Below are 22,076 nucleotides of genomic sequence, written 5' to 3'. Positions count from 1 at the left end.
GTTAGTTTGTAATAATCTAGAAGTCAATAATACGATAAATTAATCATAAAGCTTTGTTCATGAATTGAATGTTTATTTATATATCATTTTGTTGCCGTGAGTATTATTGCATTTATGGATCATTTCGAGTTCATGACTGAAATTGTGAAACTCCATAATATAGATGATATATACTCTTAAAAGGTCACTGACCAAGGTAATTAGCAGGAACACTAATTACCGCTATAAGGTTAGTATGTGGATTAAAAGATGGTTAAGTTTTACAAACCACTTGACACGAGATGTCATTTTAATCACATAGATACATGTTCTAGGAACATGGTATTTGACAGACCCCGAATGAAACATTAAATAGAATTGTGTTCGTGTCATTTATGTTTTCATTCAGTGTCAAAGTTCTACAGTATGAGGTATTTATCATTCCCACTAAGAAATATATATGAGTAAGTGTTATCTAACGCTGTCCGTAGAAAGCAGCCATAACGGTAGCATTTCCATATATATAACTTAGCTGAGGAAGTGATAGTCTGCCAAGAATATTATTTGTCCCTCGTATCTCTATACGAGCTATAGCATCACTGGGCCCCTTGATAGAGTTAGATTATCTGCATGCGGTATAATTACAAGAGTAATTATATTTGATAATCTACTCAAGATCAAGAAAAGATACAGTTAACAAGGATGACACATATCTACCTTAAAACTGATCTGATAGCTATGAGACAGAAGAACTGACACAAGTAAATTGTTTACTGGATCGTGATATTGTACAGTACAGCATCATCTGTGTAATTGGATGGTCATGATGTGTTGCCAGATGCCACCCATGACTAACAGAAGTTAAAACAGTTTTAACTCTGTTTACCAACATAACACAGATCCTATTGGGTCACACCATATAGGAGCTACTCGGAGAATCTTACTGATTAATTATAAATTGATTATAATTAATATTAAGATGGTTATAATTAATTATACGTGATATAATTAAATTATAAATGTCATTTAGAATGACAAGCAGAAACAACGGTTAATTTATAAACGTACACGTTACGTTGTATAAAAGTTACCGAACAATAACCGAAAAGAAATATAATTGTACATGACAATTATATATATATGATTTGAAATTTTAATTGTTAATTATGGATTTGAATTATGGGTTTAAAAGCCCAAAATAATCAAAGCCTTAATTAAAATTAAAGGCCCAAAGTCAAAGCCCAAAATCAAAGCCTTTTACTATTCATGCCTTAATGGGCCAAGGGCAAAATGGTCATTTCACACCTATGCCACCTTGCATGACACCTTAGGGGTGTAGAAACATGGAGAAGAGTGTGGAAGGGTGTGGAAGGGGTATTTTGGTCTTTTCACATATTAAAGGATGAGGTGTCAAGGGCTTTTGGAAAATAGATTTGTTTTGAGGGGTATTTTGGTCTTTTGCGAACCTCCTCAAAACACTATAAATAGAGGGGTGAGGGTAGAGAGAAAATTTGCTAATTCACATGTTAATCTGATTACTTCGTTAATCGGTTTTTCCTCTCTTCCCTGATTTCGGTTATTACGAGATTCGGAAAAATATATTTTTAGATTCTGCGGTATTTCAAGTTTTGCTTTATTAGTAAAACAGAATAACTTGCATTCTTAAATATATTTAAATTGTCCCTTTTTCGGTGAATAGTGTTTCTGCAGAATTCCGCGGTTTACGGTATTTCTGGCAGAAGAAATAAATCGCTCTCCGGTTAGTCCTGGTGGATAACCAATAGAGGTATCACACGTGTGATACTGCGAGTCGATTCCATCCCTGGTGAGGCTCTACTCGCTCGGTCTGCATTCCAACTGAGATTTGAATCAAGGTATAAATTGTTATATTAATCTATTTAATTTGTAAATAGATTTAATGCTTTAGGAAATCAATTATGGAGTAGATCTGTAAATAGGATTAAACGAATCTTCTTGATTCATTTAATCCGTAGCTTAAGTTAGATGTAAAAAATTTTGTTTTACTCTTTCCGCAGCTTAAGCTAATTAAATGGGTTTGAACCGTTCCTCGAAACCCAACATGACATTCCTCAGTACCTTGTCGTACGCTTTCTCCAAGTCAATAAATACCATGTGTAGATCCTTCTCCTGCTCTCTATATCTCTCTATAAGCTATATCGTCAAGAAAATCACCTATGTGGTCAACCTCCCAGGCATAAAACTAAATTGGTTATTCGTAACGCTTGTTATTTTTCTTAAGCGATGCTCGATGACTCTCTCCCAAAGCTTCATTGTATGACTCATAAGCTTAATTCATCTATAATTTGTACAACTTTGAATATCTTTCTTATTCTTGAAGATTGGTACTAATATGCTTCTCCTTCACTCATCAGACATCTTGTTTGATCTGAAAATCCTATTGAACAACTTAGTTAGCCAAGCTACCCCTACGGATGAAAACTACTGATTGTGATTAAAATATGAAATTTTGAATGAATATCAGCTCTATGATCAAATAGTTTGCCTTTTTATGATTTTATTAAGGGTGAAAACGGAGCGGATAATGCAGATACCATATCTGCACCCATCGGATAATGAGTGGATACGAATACAGATACGGATAGTAAACGAATATCAAAATTCAAAACCAAATCTGCCTTAAACGGATACGGAACGGATAGTCCACAGATACGGATTCGAATACGGATATAAAACGAATAATGATCGGATAATTAAGATATATAAACTTCTAAGATACAAATATTAATTAAAAAATAAAATATAAATATTGATGATAACTATAAGTTAAAGGAAAGGGAGAAATAATGTATTGATATAATATATAGACAAAACAAAGAATAACAACATAAGATCGATGTGGTGTAGTGGTTCAAACCTTAGTCACTAAAACTCTCTACATAGAGGGAGTGGGTTCAAATCCTACTGGGAGCAATTTAATTCTTCTTTTATTAGCGGGTCCGACATGTTCCGGATGGGTTTAATTACTAGCGGGTCCCACATGTTCCTGATCACCATGTTTGGTTGTGGCCTAAAGGGTGGAATAAGGAGTTTAGGCCTCGTTATTCCACCAAACGTGCCTTAATTGAGCCGGACTAAGATGGCATAAGCCGATCTTTAGGCCAGCCTAAATTAAACTACCTCACATGGTGGTTTAATTTTTATTCCACGTCGTGGCCTAACTTGAATGATTATAATAATATTTTATTTGTATATAATTAGTATATTATTGTATATAATTATTATTAGTATATAATTATATAATTAATATCTTATGTTGTTAATATATTAAATAATTATTATAATAATATTATATAATTAATATCCTTTTATTAATCATTATTATTAATAAATAATTATATAATTATTATGTTATATTGTTAATATATTAAATAATTATTATATAATATTGTAATATATTATAGTTATTATTACTATATTAATATTGTGTAATTAGTATCTTATTCTATATAATTAAGATATTATATTGTTAATATATTAAATAATTATTATAATAATATTATAATATTTTATAGTTATTATTAATATATTAATATTATATAATTTGTATCTTATTATTAATATATAATTATATAATTAATATCCTATATTGTTAATATATTAAATAATAATTATAATAATATTATAATATATTAATATTATATAATTAATATTTCTTTATTCATAATTATTATTAATATGTAATTATATAATTAATATGTTATATTTTAATATATTAAATATTTATTATAATAATATTACAATATATTATAGTTGTTATTAATATATTAATATTATATAATTAGTATCTTATTATTAATAATTATTATTAATTTATAATTATATAATTAATAATTAATATTGTTAATATAGTAAATCATTATTATAATAAGAGTAAGGCTACGGTGAGTTGCGAAGTAAAACACATTTTTACTTCACGCAATATCTTCATTTTCAAAGTTCAAATAACCGATCCAAACCGTTAGATGTTTAATCTATATTAAAATATGCTTGGAAACTAAATTTTACATTTTTTGGAATTTTTTTAATATTTATTAAGCCACTTTGAAAATATGAAAATCCGGGTGAACAGTAAAAATTTCTGAACTGCTGGATCGGCGATTTTCAAAGTGGCTTAATAAATAGTAAAAAAATTCCAAAAAATGTAAAATTTGGTCTCGAAGCACATTTCAAAATGGAGATGATGTTGAGCGGTTCGGATCAACATTTTTAACTTTAAAATCGCAAATATGAGCGTGAAGTAAAATAGTCGCTTTACTTCACAACTCACTGTAGCCCAACTCATGATAATAATATTATAATATATTATAGTTGTTATTGATATATTAATATTATACAATTAGTATCTTATTATTAATATATAATTATATAATTAATATTTTGTATTGTTAATATATTAAATAATTATTTTAATAAGATTATATAATTAGTATCTTTTTATTAATAATTAATATTTTATATTGTTAAAATACTAATTATATAATTATTATTTTATATTGTTAATATATTAAATAATTATTTTAATAAGATTATCTAATTAGTATCTTTTATTAATAATTATTATTAGTTTATAATTTTATAATTAGTATTTTATTATTAATATATAATTAATATTTTATACTATTAATATATTAAATAAATTTTATACTAATATATAATATATTACAGTTATTATTAATATATTAATATTATATAATTAGTATCTTATTATAAATAATTAACCAATTTAGGCTTTCAAAATTTTAGTCCTCCACCAACTCTAACCAAACAAGGAATAGTTTAAGCTGTGATTTAACTTTAGGCCTCAACCAAACATGAATAATTTAGACCGACCTAAGTTGGAATAACCAATTTAGGCCTCCTTAGCTTTAGGCCACAACCAAACATGGGGGATAGGTTTAATTATTAGCGGGTCCGACCATATTTATTGGGTTCCAGATAGTCCAGATATCCGCTTCGTTTAGGAATTATTATCCGTATCCGAATTCGGATCTTCTATGGGGTATTAAATAATTATCCGAATTCAGAGCGGATATCCGCCGGATAATCCGGCTCTGTTTTCACCCCTAGATTTTATGCATCTTTTTATGTCTTTTATATGTAGAAGTCTAAATTTATTTAGACATATATTCGCCGCACATACTCATTATATGTAGATGTCATGATTTCTCCTTTTTTTTGGTGAAAACTTTCTTAAATCATCTTATTTGATTGTCATATATTTTATTTCTTATTGGTTATGATTTCTTTCTATTTTTAAAATGTCATTTAAGAATTCAATTCTTGATTTTGTTGTATGTCATTTAAAAATACAAATTCATACGTCATAGCAATAAGGATTACAAATTCACATTAATATAGCAAAATGATTATAAATCCACATTTTCATTTAACAACACTATAATAGAATGATAAAATAGTGAAATAAAAAATTGTAATATTTTATTTTAATAAAAAAAACAACACAAAATCAACATACATATGTTGAATATTTTAAAAGTATCAATAATTTTAATAACAAATTGTAGTATTTTTTTGCATTAATTGCAATTAAATATTTGATTTCTCATTGACAGATACAAGATGTATAATATAGCTACTACTATGATATCTTCAATTTGCACCAAGTCGATATTATTTTTTATTGGACTTTATTATAATTATTGACTTTTTTATTTATAATTTGAATTTATAACTAATATATTCTAATACCATTCATGGATATTATTAAATAGTTATTATTTCCATAGGTAAATATTTTTTATGAACATATGTCATTTTGTATGAATTTTTTTTCTCTTATAATTTTCCCATTACAAACTCTACATGTGTAGTTTCTACACAGCCTGTCCCAAGCCAGAAAAAATGAGGAGGATTCATGATAAGCTTGGTGAGCCAACAGTAAAAGAACAACCTCTTTATGGAAATGAAACTCTCACAAATTGGGCAGTAGTAGTACTAGGATGGGTGACCTCCTGGGAAGTCCATGTGTTGCTGATTCCAGTTTGATTTTATTTCTAGCGTATTCCAACTTGTTTGAAAATAAAGATTTCGAAGAAGAAGAATGTTCATTGCAACACACGCATATAATACTAGTAATTTATCGTGTATATCTCAGTTAATAATTATTTACAATACTTTCTATTGTATTTCTATATTTTTCTTTATTTATTCTCTCTTTTATCTATATATAAGTTTGACAAAATCATGTAAATTGTCAACTTAAAATGTCAAAACATCTAGTAAATATTTTAAGAGAGAAGTTTTAACTTCATCCAACGCACAAATTAAAAAATAAAAGTAATGCTGCATATATCTAGTTAGTGCTCTGCATAAAGTTAAAATTGATTTGTTAAAATCTTTACTCGTAATATCTAATCACCAAGAGGGTTGGTGAGCACACTTCCAAAAAACTATCGGATTAACTTCAAACTACGAATTCAAACTGTTAAAATTCAAGTACTTCGTGAGTGATGTATGTATATGTAAAAAAAAAATTAAGTTTTGAATTTTTTTAGCACATAATCAAGCGGTCAAAACAATGAATATTTTATAAGTTAACTTTTTAATTATTTTATGTATTAATTTTTTATTATTTTTTTTACTGCTTGATCATGTACTAAATAAATTCGAAACTTCAAAAATTTTACATACACATACATCACTCACGAAATACTTTGATTTCAACAGTTTGAATTCGTAGTTCGAACTCAATCCGATAGTCTTTTGAAAGTGTGCTCACCAATCCCTCCTAGTGAGCACATCACACCTTAGTTTTGCTTAAAAAAAATAAAGGGCACTTTTGCAAATCAACCTTGTGCTCATTTTCACCAAAGGCGAGAATAAAAGGGGGCTAGTTTGATTTATTTTTTTAATGTTAAAGTCAATAGTGCTCTAGAAGTATTGCATTTAGTTAATTCTTTAGGAGCCTGACGTATGACGTAGCTCTATGATAATGAACGCAACGGTATATCAATTTAATATAAATCATGATTAGTCTTGTCGAAATTGACTCGGGATGGATGATCTTCCTGTTATGGGATTTGAATCGAGAAAGAAGCAAAACGGAAAGGGAAATTAAGTTGGGACTTGGGACGGATCGAAGGAAAAGTTGAAAAACTTTTCAAACCCAAAAATATATGTAATAAAAAAATAATTTGATATAGTATAATACTTATAATTAGAATACAAACGAATATAATTTAGAAATTCTCCGTTGTCTTATTAAAATAAATCACAATTAAAATATAAATATTTTAAAAATATATATTTTTTATAAATTTTATTAATAATGATGAGTAAATAGTATATTGATTGTAAAATTTCGATAAAATTTATTGATAATTTGAAAATATATCGAAAAATATTACAATATAATACGATAACCTTGGTATATATGTTCTATGTATAATTTCACACCTGGAAATTTTCTCATCACCACTCGTCAAGTTGGACCAGTGTTGTAAAAAACGTCCATTTAAGTCGATTAATCGTTGGTGGTAATCAAATCGTCATTGATTTTTCCGACTAATCAAACGATTATTTTCGAATATGGCTGATTATTTACGATTAATCTCTTAACGGTACCTTGTCCGTCAGACGACCGCAAACCGTTATTTACAACACTGGGTTGGACACGAAATAAAAAAATTTCATCCTGACACGGCTTATTTTTTTATTTTTTATTATCCTTATCATCTTAGTAATTATTAATGTTCTTTCCGAGCAAAATGGCAAGTTGGGGACCCGGCCCCATCCACGAAAGCAAAAGGAGCTCACAGACTAGAGAGGAAGGAAAGAAGAGGAAGAAGCCTTTTGTATGCACGTGATGTCACACATCCTCTCCGGTTAAACCCTCGTATCTGTAATTATGTTATTATTATTTTTTTTAAGGTTAGTGACTGATAGCCTATTAACGATTTGTATTGATAAAAAAATATTTACAAGATACTGGGGGTACCCGGCTTGCCCCAGTAATTGAATTTAAATTTGCTAAATACAAAACAGGACAGAGAGGAAAGCGCAAAATTGCTTCACCAGATCTCTGGCCGCTTGCTCCAGTGTATTAGCAATTATGCATCCACAGGTGAATTTCCAAAGCCATCTCATTGATCAAAATTGCCACCGTCTTGATCTCCTGCGAGAAGATCCTCCTATTACACTCACGCCACAATGCCCACATACCTGCCGCCCAGGTAGTATCCCACACTCGTCTCTGTGTAGGTGTTTGGCCTGTACAATGATTCCACCATATCCATTCTAGTGGCATATTGTTATGTTATTATTTAAGGATACGTTTGGATTGAGAATGAAGTTAGTGAGAATAGTATGCCAATTTCAAATTCGGAATAGTCGCTAAACTAACATTTTAATGAAATAGTAAAATAACAGCTAATTCGAGCTATTCATTGTATTGAGAATAACATTTTTTTCACTCAAATATGAAATAGTAAGGATAGCATGTTAGAAATAGCAGCTAACCCAACTAACCCTGTTCTTAGCACCCAAACGAACCAGGCTAACAAAAGGATACCCACTAAGCTGAGTTTAAAGAGCCTAAAATTATAAAATGTTGAGAACTAAGTATGACGGCTGAAGAGCACGCTTTAATTGGAGAAGTTTTTTAAATATCAATACCTATATATGATCCATTTCAATGCCCTTGCACTTTATATTTACAAAAATCTGTTTTGGTACTTTTTTGTAAAATTAAAATGTAAAAGAATTATTATTATTATTACATAAATGGAAGTCTGATTTGGATGTGGCAACGATTTTATTACTCCAATGATTTAACGAGATTTCAACGTTTACACTTTCCAAATTTTAAGACCAAAACTCCAAAATTGTTGTAGTCTTGTGACTCAAGGGGGGAATCTGGAAAGAGACGACCTAAAAACAGACATTCCAAGGAAAAATAAATAAATAATTGATTTGGTGAAAGGCAGAAAGGGAGAGAACGTCTAGACGATGGTCAAGGGTCAACAAGCAAAGAGAGCTCTTTAGGCAGGGAGGTACCAGGTACGCCAGGTACCATCTTGTGTAGCGAACATCTTGTTAAACAATAACTGTCACGCCCCTTGCTAAGAACAATACAGACTATACAGTTAAACACATGTTTTCTCATGGTCAATCCAAAACCAAAATTGATCGTTAGTCTCCAGTGAAGGCCCACCCATCCATGAATAATACATTGCACGAGAATAAAATAATACTTTTCCCTATTTCATCGTTAATTCTGGTGCGTCACCTTCCCCTCTCCTTCTCCCGCCTCCTCTATATATAAAATGCCTCCATTACTCCCCAGGATTCATTCATTCGCGTTCCTTCGATCTCCATCAATCCCTTCTTTCAAAGAAAAGAAACCCTATGTCTCTCTCCCTCCATTTTCGTAAATAAAAAAAAAGAGAGAAACCCTAGCTAGAAAAGGAAACAAAATAACAAATTGAAGGAAGAGGAACTCCCGTACTGTACTTGAGTTCACAAATGGATTCAAGCAATTCCTTCAGGCTGCCGAGCCTACGCCAGAACAGCTCTTCAATCTTCCAACGAGTTGGCAGTGCATCAATTTTCGGGCGCGGGTCTGACGTCTTCTCTAATGGATCGACCCGTGAAGAGGACGACGAGGAGTCGCTCAAGTGGGCCGCACTGGAGAGGCTTCCCACCTACAACCGCATGAAGAAGGGGTTATTCCTTGATGGAGGTGTCGGGAAAGAGATCAACATAGACAATCTCGGGATCACTGAGAAGCGCCATCTCATCGAGCGGCTGGTGCGCGTTGCCGAGGAGGATAATGAACGATTCTTGCTCAAGTTGAAACAGAGGATCGACCGGTGAGTGCAAACCATGGAAATGTGGGTTCAATAAGCATGTATATGAAACTAACAACTTACTAGTCGCTGCTCACAAAGTGTTGGATAAAATGTTCCTTGGGCTGCTGATGATCTGCCTTTGAAATGTTCTTCACATTTTTAAAATTCATCATATTATTTGTGGAGGTAAAATGATTGGAAATATTAATTTTTCAGGGTCGGGCTTGATTTTCCAACAATCGAAATTCATTATGAGAATTTAAATATTGAAGCATTAGCCCATGTTGGCAGCAGGGGATTGCCAACATTTATCAATGCTACAATTAATTCTCTTGAGGTAATTTTATACTTGGGTCCAGCAACTTTTACTAATTGTTCATATTATTATCCAGTGGATATAATGGCATGCATCTTTTCTTATTTTAGTCTATGGTGAATGCTCTGCACATACTGCCGAACAAGAAAATGCCTCTTAATATTCTTCATGATATCAGTGGAGTTATCAAGCCTAAGAGGTACTAAATTATTCCCACCCCAGAGGGGATGTTTTGCATATATAAATTCTTAAACTATTGGGAAGTTATTTTTTTCTCCTCATTTGTTTGAACAAATTAAGGATTATTTTATCTGTTTCATATAAAGGCTTACTTTTGTGTAAAAGTATATTTTCACTGTGTAATAACATATACACATGGTACATTTTAAATTTTGTGGATATGTTGGTCACTTTATGAATTATAAATTTTAAAAATTCAGGATGACATTGTTACTGGGACCACCCGGCTCAGGAAAAACATCACTGCTTTTGGCCTTGGCTGGAAAGCTAGACTCTGAACTAAAGGTACTCTTTTAGCTCTTCATTTCTTTTAATTATTGTCTTTTTAATCAACCTCATAATTTTAATAAAAAAAATCAACTTCATAGTCAACCATAAATTAATTAATTTCTTCGCCAATTAAACAGGTTACTGGAAAGGTTACATACAATGGACATGGCATGAATGAGTTTGTGCCACAGAGAACAGCAGCTTATGTAAGCCAACATGACTTGCACATTGCTGAGATGACTGTTCGAGAAACCCTAGCCTTCTCTGCCAGGGTCCAGGGTGTTGGTACCAGATATGGTATAAAATTTTACAATTTTCAGACAACTAGATCTAGTTTTTGTCAATATGATGTATGATAAGTAATAAATAATATGTATTTGAAAATGCCTGTAGATATGTTAACTGAGCTTTCTAGGAGAGAGAAAGATTCAAATATCAAGCCTGATCCTGACCTGGATGTGTATATGAAGGTAATATATTAGATATCTTACTATAATACTAAAAAGTATTAAGATGCTCAATTGCTTACCACTTTTTTTAAAAAAACGTAGCTCAATTTTCTTTGATCCCATTTTTTTCTTAATTGGTACTTCATGAAGTTTTCTTTATTATTGCAAAAAATCCAGGCAGTGTCGACGAGAGGCCAAGAAATGAGCATCATTACTGACTATGTGCTCAAGGTACAAATCACATCTCTTGATAAAAATTTCAGAAAGTACCTCTTTTTCTCTTTTTTCTTTTCTTAATATTTTCCTAAATTTTGCAGATTTTGGGTTTAGATATATGTGCCGATACCACTGTAGGGGATGAGATGCTCAGAGGTATATCTGGAGGGCAACGAAAGCGTGTCACAACAGGTACACTAAAATATTACTCGTATTTACTCTCACGAGTACTCAAGAGGCATGACTGAGAAAGGGAGGGAGTGAAAACGAAAAGATGAGAATTAAAATAAAGTTGTCGAGATTTGATAACCAAGAAGGCAAAAACCAAACCCCCAAGAAATATGTACTATTTCCTGAAGGACAGTTCAAATGAATTAAAGTTATTATCCTCATTTATCAACAGGTGAGATGATTGTGGGACCCACAACAGCGTTATTTATGGATGAAATCTCAACTGGTTTGGACAGCTCAACCACATTTCAAATAGTAAGGTCGCTGAAGCAAATCACTAGCATTCTGGGACAAACAACCGTAATTTCGCTACTGCAGCCGGCACCTGAGACCTTCGACCTGTTCGATGACATCATCCTCCTGTCCGATGGCCATGTTGTGTACCACGGGCCCCGTGAACATATCCTTGATTTTTTTGAAACCATGAGGTTTAAGTGCCCAGAAAGGAAAGGTGTTGCCGATTTCCTACAAGAGGTAAACTGAAAAAGGAATTTTGCAGATGTACTTGTTGTTAAATAACCAGTTTATACTGGTTAAGACCATACCTTTTTCTTTGAGAAAACAGTTAATCCCGGCTCAAATAAAGAAGGAAAAATGGTACAAGAAGGGACAAAGTAGAAATAAAAATATATTCAAAAAACAAAAAAGTAAATATAGAATTCAAGGTGGCATAAGTAATGTACCAAAAGGTACCCAAAACTTTACCCATATTTTAGTACTTCATCCAAGATGCAGAAGCTAATTATATGAAACATTTAATGGTTTAGGTTACATCTCGGAAAGACCAGCGTCAGTACTGGCAGAGACACAACAGGCCATACCGGTACGTCCCAGTACGTGAATTTGCAGAGGCTTTCAAGTCATTCCATGTTGGTGAGAGGCTCAGAGCAGAGCTATCTGTACCATTCGACAAGTCAATGAGCCACCCTGCTGCACTAACCACCTCAAAGTACGGTATAAGCAAGATAGAGTTGCTAAAGGCATGCGCCTCGAGAGAATTTCTCCTCATGAAACGCAACTCTTTTGTGTACATTTTCAGAGCATTCCAGGTACACAATTTTAAGTTTTTAACTACTCAATGTATAAAAGAAACTCAGCATAAATTTGTAAATGAAATCAACTTTTTTTATTGTGCTTACATAAATAAAAAAAATCAATGCAGTTAATGCTGACAACCCTAATAGCAATGACGCTGTTTTTCCGCACACGTATGCACCATAAAACTACAAATGATGGCGCTGTTTACTTGGGGGCGCTGTTTTTCGCCATGGTCACACACATGTTCAACGGCTTCTCAGAGTTGGCTTTGACATGCATAAAACTGCCTGTCTTTTTCAAACAACGGGACCATCTCTTTTTTCCAGCTTGGGCTTACACAATCCCATCTTGGATTTTGAAGATACCTGTCTCTTTTGTTGAGGTCTCTGTTACCATCTTCTTGAACTACTACGTCATTGGCTTTGATCCCAATGTGGGAAGGTTGGTCAATATTTACTTTTCATTTCTTTTATAAAAATAAATTCCATTTTTCAACTAGTTGAGAAGCATAATTAAATGCAGAACTTATATCATAAGAAAAAAAAAAAAACTATTTGTGATTGTGTGTGTTTTCTTGTAGGTTCTTCAAGCAGTATTTGTTACTATTGGTGGTCAATCAAATGGCATCTGGCATGTTTAGGTTCATGGCATCACTAGGGCGGGACACTGTCGTGGCTAACACTTTGGCTTCATTTGCTTTGGTGGTTACACTAGTATTAAGTGGTTTTATCCTTTCTCATGGTATGTTTGTCACCTTCCTGAAACCTAATTTTCTTTGCTGCTATTTCCTGACAGTCTTATTAGTTTTCATGAGATCGATTTGGTTCATATACATCTAACTGCTTAAAATTGAAAACCGGTTGTAGATAAAATAAGGGCTTGGTGGATTTGGGGCTACTGGATCTCACCCCTCATGTATGCAATGAATGCCTTGGGCGTCAATGAATTCCTGGGACACAAATGGAGACATGTAAGCTAAATATTTATAAGCAAAATAGAAAACAGAATATATCCTTCATTTCCTTTTGTTTGTTTCATACAATTTTTAACTTGTTATCAAATGTCTCATAATTTGTTTTTCAGTATGCTGAAGGAGCCACAGAATATCTTGGAGTTCAAGTGTTGAAAAGCCGTGGCATGCCCACTGAGGCAAAATGGTATTGGATCGGTGTAGGTGTTTTGATTGGATTCGTTATCATATTCAATTTCCTCTTCACTTTGGCCTTGAGCTATCTCAAACGTAAGTGCTAGCAATTGTTAATGTTGTTGATTTACAGTTTCCGCCCTCCAGTTTTGTCAAATGGTGCTAAATCTGTTTTTCATAAAATTATACAGCGGCTGGTAATGCTCGGCAAAGTCTATCAGAGGAGGAATTGAAGGAGAAGCACACTAATGTAACTGGGGAGGTACTCGATGGACCAAGAGCAGGTGAAATGTCTGAGATAACATCTGCATCAAGGGATATTTCAAATTCGGACTTGAATCAGAACCAGAAAGGAATGGTTCTTCCTTTCGCACCACTCTCTGTTGCCTTTGACAATATCAGATATTCTGTTGATATGCCAGCGGTAAATGTTTTAGCTTTCTTAATAAGTTGTGTACTCCTGCCTAAATTACAGAAAATATCAATTTGACATGTTCTCGTAATTATTTTTGGTTTATGATTGAAGGGAATGAAATCACAAGGAGTGGAACAAGATAGACTTCTGCTACTAAAAGGAGTTAGTGGATCCTTCAGGCCAGGTGTTCTGACCGCCTTAATGGGGGTTAGCGGAGCGGGCAAGACCACACTAATGGATGTTTTAGCTGGTAGAAAGACCGGTGGATACATTGAGGGAGAAATCTCCATCTCAGGTTACCCAAAGAAACAGGAGACTTTCGCAAGAGTTTCAGGATACTGTGAGCAGAATGATATACATTCACCAAATGTAACCGTTTATGAGTCTCTTATTTACTCCGCATGGCTTAGACTACCTCATGAGGTTGATTCTGACACTAGAAAGGTACAGATTATTAAATATTCTATTGTAACTATACTCGACTTCCATATAACTTCTTGTTTTATTTTCTAAATATTTTTTTTTTATTTGTAGATGTTCATTGAGGAGGTAATGGAGTTAGTGGAACTGAAACCACTTAGAAATGCACTGGTTGGGTTACCAGGTGTAAATGGGCTGTCAACAGAACAGAGGAAAAGGCTGACAATAGCTGTAGAGTTAGTTGCTAATCCATCAATTATTTTCATGGATGAACCAACTTCTGGTCTTGATGCCAGAGCCGCTGCCATTGTTATGAGAACTGTCAGAAACACTGTTAATACGGGACGAACTGTTGTTTGTACCATTCACCAACCAAGCATTGATATATTTGAGGCTTTTGATGAGGTGAGGAACATCAAATATTTGCTTATTTTTGTGTGCTTTAATTGATATCGCAGGAGATTCTTATCTGCTCTTTTCTAAATGCAGTTGTTCTTGATGAAGAGAGGTGGTGAGGAGATTTATGTCGGCCCATTAGGTCACCAATCCAAAGACCTAATCAGTTACTTTGAGGTATGTTAATCTGGACAAAATTCATGCAGCCATTTATAATCTAATCGTCCAAAATCAGAAAAGAGAAATTAATTGTTTTGTTTTCATATTTTTAGGCAATTCCTGGAGTTAGTAAGATAAAGAATGGATACAATCCTGCTACATGGATGTTGGAAGTGTCGACAATCGCACAAGAAGAAGTTTTGGGGATCGACTTTGCAGAGACATATCGGAATTCTGAACTCTGCAAGTAAGTTATTTCATGAAGTACTTGTAAAAAAAATTCTCAGATATTATCAACCATTCTCTAACTCAGCTGATTTAATTAACACAGGAGAAACAAGGAAATCATAAAGGAACTAAGTAAGCCACCTTCCGAGTCAAGTGACCTCTATTTTCCAACCCAATACTCGCAATCTTTCCTGACACAATGCATGGCATGCCTTTGGAAACAACATTTGTCTTATTGGAGAAACCCCCCTTACACCGTTGTTCGGTTCTTCTTCTCTCTAGTTATCGCGCTAATGTTCGGCACAATATTTTGGCGTCTTGGAGGCAAAAGGTAAGATCTTGTTGTTTGGTTTTTGAACTTCTCATTTATAACGATGATTCCTCAATTGTGTTACTGATTTTTGGGAATGAATTTGGTTCTTTTATTTTGTGAAATAGGAACACTCAGCAGGACTTGTTTAATGCAATGGGGTCGATGTATGCTGCTGTGCTATTCATGGGTATCTCTTATTCTACTTCTGTTCAACCAGTTGTGGCCATTGAGCGATCTGTATTTTATCGCGAGAGAGCTGCCGGCATGTACTCTGCTCTTCCATATGCATTTGGACAGGTACCTTCTTTCTTTCTTATTGTACTAGTTTACCAAGAATGACTTTTGCTGACGTTAATTTACATCTTTGAATACTTTACTCACAAGTTATTTTTTGATTGAGAATTTACAAACTTCTTATATCAATTTGCAAAGCCATTTTCTGATAAATTTGAACAGATGCTTTAGAATATAGTTTTGGTAATTTGACCATCTGTATTTTGCCAAAATATAACGAGTTAAATAGCGGAAAACAACATTTCAATTCCTCAGAACTCGAAGAAACTGCATGGATTGAGAAAGAAATTAATAAATCTTCTTTGTACATATTCAGGTGACCATCGAGCTGCCATATGTGCTGGTACAATCGGTACTTTATGGAGTTATTGTATACTCTATGATGAACTTTCAGTGGACAGCAGCTAAATTCTTCTGGTATCTGTTCTATATGTACTTCACGCTTCTTTACTTCACATTTTACGGGATGATGTGTGTCGGCTTGACTCCTAGCTACAACATCGCTGCCATTGTTTCTTCGGCATTTTATGGCATTTGGAATGTCTTCTCTGGATTTATCATCGCCCGACCCGTATGTTCTCTTATTCTACTATCTGCTTTTACTAAATCCAACATTTTGAGTGTTAATTATTTGCAGGTCAGAACCAAAAGTTTCTTTTATGGTCGGCCAGCTTTAGCAAAGCTGGTGACAAAATATATTGATAAAAAACAGATCAAAGTTTATTTACAATGTAGTTTACAACAAAGATCTATCAACTCAAAAAAATGACCAAATTGCCCTTAAATGTTTTAAATGACAAAAATATCACTAACCAGCTAGTCTTGGGTGTTGTGAGTGAACAACTTGTTAGTAGGTGCATTTTGTTGCCTCTTCAATTAGCTTGTGCAAGAACAAAAGGTGAAAGTACCGTATGGGGAATTTCAAATATATCCCTCAAAGACCTTGAAATTATGTATTTCCCCTTCTAAAATTGATAATATCATATTTACCCCTCTAAATTTAAAAAAATCACAAATTTACCCATTATATTGTCTTTTTTATTAAAAAATCATTTTAATTTGCAGAGCATTCACAAATTTCAAAAACTCACAAAATACCCCTTGTCTAACAATGCATTTTCCTTTGATTTGCAGAGCATGCCGGTATGGTGGAGTTGGTACTATTGGGCCTGCCCTGTCTCATGGACACTTTACGGCTTGGTCACATCACAATTTGGGGACTTAGACGATCCGCTCCAAGGCTCAAATGAAACAGTGAGAGGGTTTTTGAAGAGTTATTTTGGATTCCATCATGATTTTTTGGGTGTGGTTGCAGTTGTGGTAGTTGGATTTGCAGTTCTCTTCGCTTTCCTCTTTGGTGTATCCATCAAAGTGCTCAACTTCCAAAGAAGATAGATAATTTTTTCATGACAAAAATAGGTTCAATTTATAAATCAGAAGTGTACAAAAGGTTTTGTTGTCTATTCGTTTGATTTTTTTCCTCTCTTTGGTAGTTCTTTGTATAGGATAAGATCACCAATTCACCACATATGGTGTTGTAAATATACGCCTGCTGCAATTTGTAAGATTCAAAACTAATAATTCAAGTCTTTGAATTTTTTTTCATTATGTTGCAATTTCAGAAGGATACATAAAATGATAAGTTATCATTAAATAGAAAATAACATGTCTATAAAATATCAACTTCACTATCAACATAATTAAAAAAAAATAAAAAATTTGAGAAATAAAAAAAAAGATTTTTTTAATTATGTTGATAGTGAAGTTGATATTTTATAGATGTGTTATTTTCTATCTGATGATAACATTTTATGTATCGTTCTGAAAAGCTGCATGCACTGTGATATATTGCATGCCACTAAAAATCCTTAAGAAGAGCTGATTTGTTTTTAACATGTCAACCCCAGCAATTTTAAGTAAAATGAGGAGGGTTCAAATGGCTTCATTTTTTTTGTGCCTCCATCCTCTACTTTGAAATTTTAAGTAAAAATGTTCTCCCTCTAATATTTTTGACAAATTATCCTCGTGGACTCAAAATACATAACACTTATTTGTTATTTCCTTTCCCTTCTCTTCCCCTTCTCATTTACTTCTTATCGAAGTTACATTTTTTGTCCCATATAATATTTTGCACAAATATACCATTATTCGTATTTAATTCAAAATAATAAATACGTACCACCAAAATTTCATAAAAGTTGGTGATTCATATTTAGATTATAAGGATGTAAATTCTAACTCGCAACTTATTTTTCTTTTCCTGAAAGATGTGCAGAGCTCAAAATCCTTCTAGTGCTTTCAAATATAGTTGAGCGAGGCTATTATACTAAGGATATCAGGGTCGATCATGCTATGAAATCATATTTTCATTTTTAAAGTTTAAACAATAAATTTGAATCATTAAATATGATCTTCATATAAAATTAAATTGTATTTCAAAATCAAATTTTATATTTGAAGTTTCAAAAAATTATAAAATTTGAACTCTTGTACATTTTCATATGGAAATTATATGTTTAATGGTTCGGATGGACTGTTTGAACTTTGAAAATAAATATATAAATTCATAGTACGGATGTCGTAGTTTGCATAAGTGAAGGAGATTTCAGAAGTACCTATGCAAAAACTTGAGTATTGATATCAAGGGAAAAAGAAATTTTGTTTGCCAGTCATAACTGAACTTATTTTTAGTATATACAAAAGAACGAGCAAACAGACGGCACAATTCAATTTCATACATTTTCGCAATCCACAGAAACTAATAATGTGTTACTAATTTCAGAGTTTCCCACAATCAAAATCAGATGCATTTAGCTGAGCTCTAGCCATGATCCCACCCAAAAGCTTCTCCCTCAAAAAGCTCACAAACCAGTTATTGCTTTGTTGTATAAACCCCATAATATAAGATTTGGCAACCACATTTGCGCATCTCCACCTCCTATCTTTTGCAAATTTCTCCAAACCCAACTCAACATTTCCATCATGAACAGCATCGGCCAAATACCTTGATAGAATAACACCGTCTTCCAGAGATGTGCAACCGCCTTGGCCTAATTCGGGTGTCATTGCATGGAGCGCATCGCCAATTACACATATATTTCTTTTGGTGATGTTTCCAAATAAGAGAGAGATGGGGGACCGGTATCTCAAGGGACTTGACACCACCTCGCTCATCTCACTTCTTTCTATCACTTCAATCATTTCTCGGGGCACTTTCAATGTTGTTAAAGTTTTTGCGACGAATTCTCGCATTTTTTGTATGCTTTCATCTACCTTCTCTGCCCCTGAAAAGTTCCGATGTGGCAATCTCGCTTTTAACCTTTAAATTTTACAGTTTTACATTTGATCTTCAATTTGTAGATATAATAAAAGAAATAGTCTTTACATTAGTATCCCTAGGATGACAACTTCAGTTTATTACTCTTAGTAAGATACAGGTTACCCCACTTTGTTTTTGTTACCCAAATTATGTGATTTAACCTCAATAAGGTAACTGAACTTACAGTTATGTGATTTGGACTTGATCTATTTTTGCTTTCTATATACCCATTTAACTACACATAGTGTGAGAACACTAACTTCTCTAGTCAAGTTGTAAAAGCATTATTTTTAGGGCAAAAAGGGAGCAACAATATACCATTTTCAGACGGGCACCAGCTGAAAAACCAGTATATGCTTTTCTCAGAGCAGGGTAAGAAGCCAAAACGGAATCCTCCTCCATATATGTTAATAAAGTCGCATTTAAAACCATGACCATTTGGGTGCTAAAAAATGCCTCTAGTCCCGCAACGGCCTGAGAATAAAGGATTCTTTAGGCCTAGATATTTCGCCACCACCGAGTTTATTCCATCACACCCTATTAATACCTGTAATTTGACACTACTAGATACGTAAGACTGCTGATTTATCTTGGAAGTGCCCTATGTTTTTTCTATGACAAATCTTTGGGCTCTTTTTCTTATTTTCTTTTGTCGGAATATACCAGATCTGTTAGATGGAAAGAAATTATTATTGTACTATGATTTTATGCACCTTTGTTTTGATTATGGAGCCATCAGCCAAGTGCAGGAGCTTAAGATTTCGGTCTTCTTCGATTAAAACAATTTTAGATGAAAATCTAATGGTTTCTTTGGGTAGTTCTGTAACTAAGGTTTCCAACATGAAGTCCCTCTTTACACAACGAACTTCATGCATTCCGCTTGTTCAAAAGAAAGACAGACTGAATCGTCAATTTTATGATTCATAAATGGATTGATTCAAACAGTTCTTTCTAATGTTTTGACATTCAAATATTCCCATTATTGCCTATTATTTTCTAGAAACCTTTTGGGTCATTATTCTCTCTCCAATAGTGAAATGGGTATTCTGACATTGGAAAAACAGGGTTTTATATTTAATATAAAACCGAAAAATAGGTATTTTCCTGGTAAATCTAATTAAAGCTGAAACTAAGCTATTGAATGATTGTTGATTCTCATCTCTTCATATTTCATGTTGGCTGGTAAAATTTGTTCTTTCCTGTTTGATGTCTCATGACAGGGCATTTCTTCTTTGTTGTATTTCATTGTAATTATATTTTTGTAAAATTTCCTCTTTCTTTCAATAAAACTTTTATGATTTGGCTTGGACCCTATGGTCCCTATCTCAACTTTTTTTAAAAGAAAAAAACCATCTCCGACAGGGTTATCATACAGGATTGATGGAGAGATGGTTCAAAAATGTACAATAAGCTTCAAATAAGAAACCACAAGTTTATTTTTGTACTTTCAGTGTATATAAAATTTCTCTGTAAGGTAACAAAACTACCATAGTGCTTACATTTTGCCTTGAGCTCCGTCTAGATAAACTTTTGCAGAAATATCTCCTGTTGTTGCTGACATAAATGTAAAGCTGCAGTATAAAATAAGCTCAGTCTTAAATATTTATCATGTATACTTAAATTTTCAAGGAAAGAATAGGACAAGCATATTTATATAACCAAGGGTCCAGTATACCATTATTAATTTTTTTACTGGTATCTTAATTACATCATTTCAGTCCATTAATAAATAAGGAAGAATTACCATGTCACCTGGTATAGAAACATATCAGTGAAGGTCTGAAGCAGACCTAATTACATTTTCTAAAACAAAACCGGCAATATAAACTGATGATCTGTTATGTATATATTATTTCCTCTACACATTAGTGCACCAAAATTGGTGGCAAGTAAATAATTCATGTATAATTCACCTTTCCAGCAAGAGATGATGATCCCTGACTTTGTCACCGACACCAAGAGCATCTAATGCACGCCATGCATTTGTCCAAATTGTGAATGCAAACCCCGTGGTACGCATTGTCGGTGATGACTCCAAAACCAAGCTCTTCACTCCTTTTCTACAAGGGTGGAATCAGAAAATTGAGATCAGAGGGGTCGAACAAGCTATTACGATATATATTTTTATTTTATGAGAGCTGGAAAATATTAAAACTTATAGAATTTATAAAGTATAATGGACTAAATTGTTAATTTTTAATTTATGGAGGTGGCTTAGCCACCCCTAACAATAACCTAATCCATCCCTACTTTTCTATATAATTATGCATGAAAAGATAGAAAAAAAAACAATGTAAATTTAAGGACAGCACTAATATTGACAAAAAAATAGTCGGTCGGATTTTGTACAGAACAAGTGCTACGCGGCACCTGATTTGAATGAAAATAGAAGGTACAGAACCAGCCAAGGTCGATTCCATAGCAGGAGCGGAATCAGAAAATTGAGATAGGAGCTGGATAAGTAAGTAGTGTTCTTTAATTTTATTTTATGAGAGGGAAAGATCGTATAATTTTTTGTAAAAAAAAACATCTTGAGATAAAAATTTTTGTAAAAATTAAAATTGAAAAGAATAAAACTGAAAAAATGAGCGCACCTATGCAATCCAATTGCAGTTGCCAGACCAGCGAAGCCAGCACCAACAATCACAATATTTTCTACCGTATCCATTCTTACTCAGAACAGCCTTTCAGCAATTGAAACAAAAATTGTTTAGACAACAGATGAGCTTAAAAGTTAAAAGAGATATCTCTGTCGAGATTAACATGAGAATGGAAAGGAGATGAAAGATGGGTTTAGC

At 33.1% G+C, this 22,076-nt stretch overlaps 1 protein-coding gene and 1 pseudogene across 2 annotated transcripts; one reads left to right on the top strand and one right to left on the bottom strand.

The window, feature by feature from the left end:
* Nucleotides 1-9,323: 9,323 nt before the first annotated feature.
* LOC144567603 (ABC transporter G family member 44-like) lies at nt 9,324-17,502 on the top strand. Its single transcript, XM_078317773.1, has 23 exons — nt 9,324-9,851; nt 10,047-10,167; nt 10,257-10,345; nt 10,587-10,671; nt 10,794-10,953; nt 11,050-11,126; nt 11,283-11,336; nt 11,423-11,513; nt 11,725-12,026; nt 12,320-12,601; nt 12,715-13,031; nt 13,171-13,331; nt 13,457-13,560; nt 13,674-13,830; nt 13,926-14,158; nt 14,261-14,593; nt 14,684-14,974; nt 15,059-15,142; nt 15,238-15,371; nt 15,456-15,683; nt 15,791-15,962; nt 16,276-16,530; nt 17,094-17,502. Exons 1-23 carry the CDS (start codon nt 9,505-9,507, stop codon nt 17,352-17,354), a joined length of 4,338 nt encoding a protein of 1,445 aa, XP_078173899.1. The 5' UTR covers nt 9,324-9,504; the 3' UTR covers nt 17,355-17,502.
* A 1,129-nt stretch (nt 17,503-18,631) lies between these two features.
* On the bottom strand, nt 18,632-22,076 carry LOC144567495 (monooxygenase 2-like; annotated as a pseudogene). Its single transcript, XR_013515424.1, has 6 exons — nt 21,873-22,076; nt 21,192-21,338; nt 20,778-20,849; nt 19,992-20,157; nt 19,597-19,825; nt 18,632-19,243 (listed from the first exon to the last, which is right to left on the bottom strand). The product of XR_013515424.1 is annotated as a monooxygenase 2-like (transcript).

The sequence above is a fragment of the Carex rostrata genome, chromosome 16 (genome assembly GCF_964058835.1).
Source record: "Carex rostrata chromosome 16, lpCarRost1.2, whole genome shotgun sequence".
NCBI lineage: Eukaryota > Viridiplantae > Streptophyta > Magnoliopsida > Poales > Cyperaceae > Carex > Carex rostrata.
This window is presented reverse-complemented; position numbering and strand designations above follow the sequence as displayed.

What these genes read in the sequence shown, in the direction of transcription:
- LOC144567603 (XM_078317773.1), top strand. Translation starts at nt 9,505, where the DNA reads ATGGATTCAAGCAATTCCTTCAGGCTGCCGAGCCTACGCCAGAACAGC. An exon ending in GGAGTTATCAAGCCTAAGAG is followed by an intron (nt 10,346 to 10,586) that starts GTACTAAATTAT and finishes TTAAAAATTCAG; the next exon opens with GATGACATTGTTACTGGGAC. An exon ending in TGGCGTCTTGGAGGCAAAAG is followed by an intron (nt 15,684 to 15,790) that starts GTAAGATCTTGT and finishes TTTGTGAAATAG; the next exon opens with GAACACTCAGCAGGACTTGT.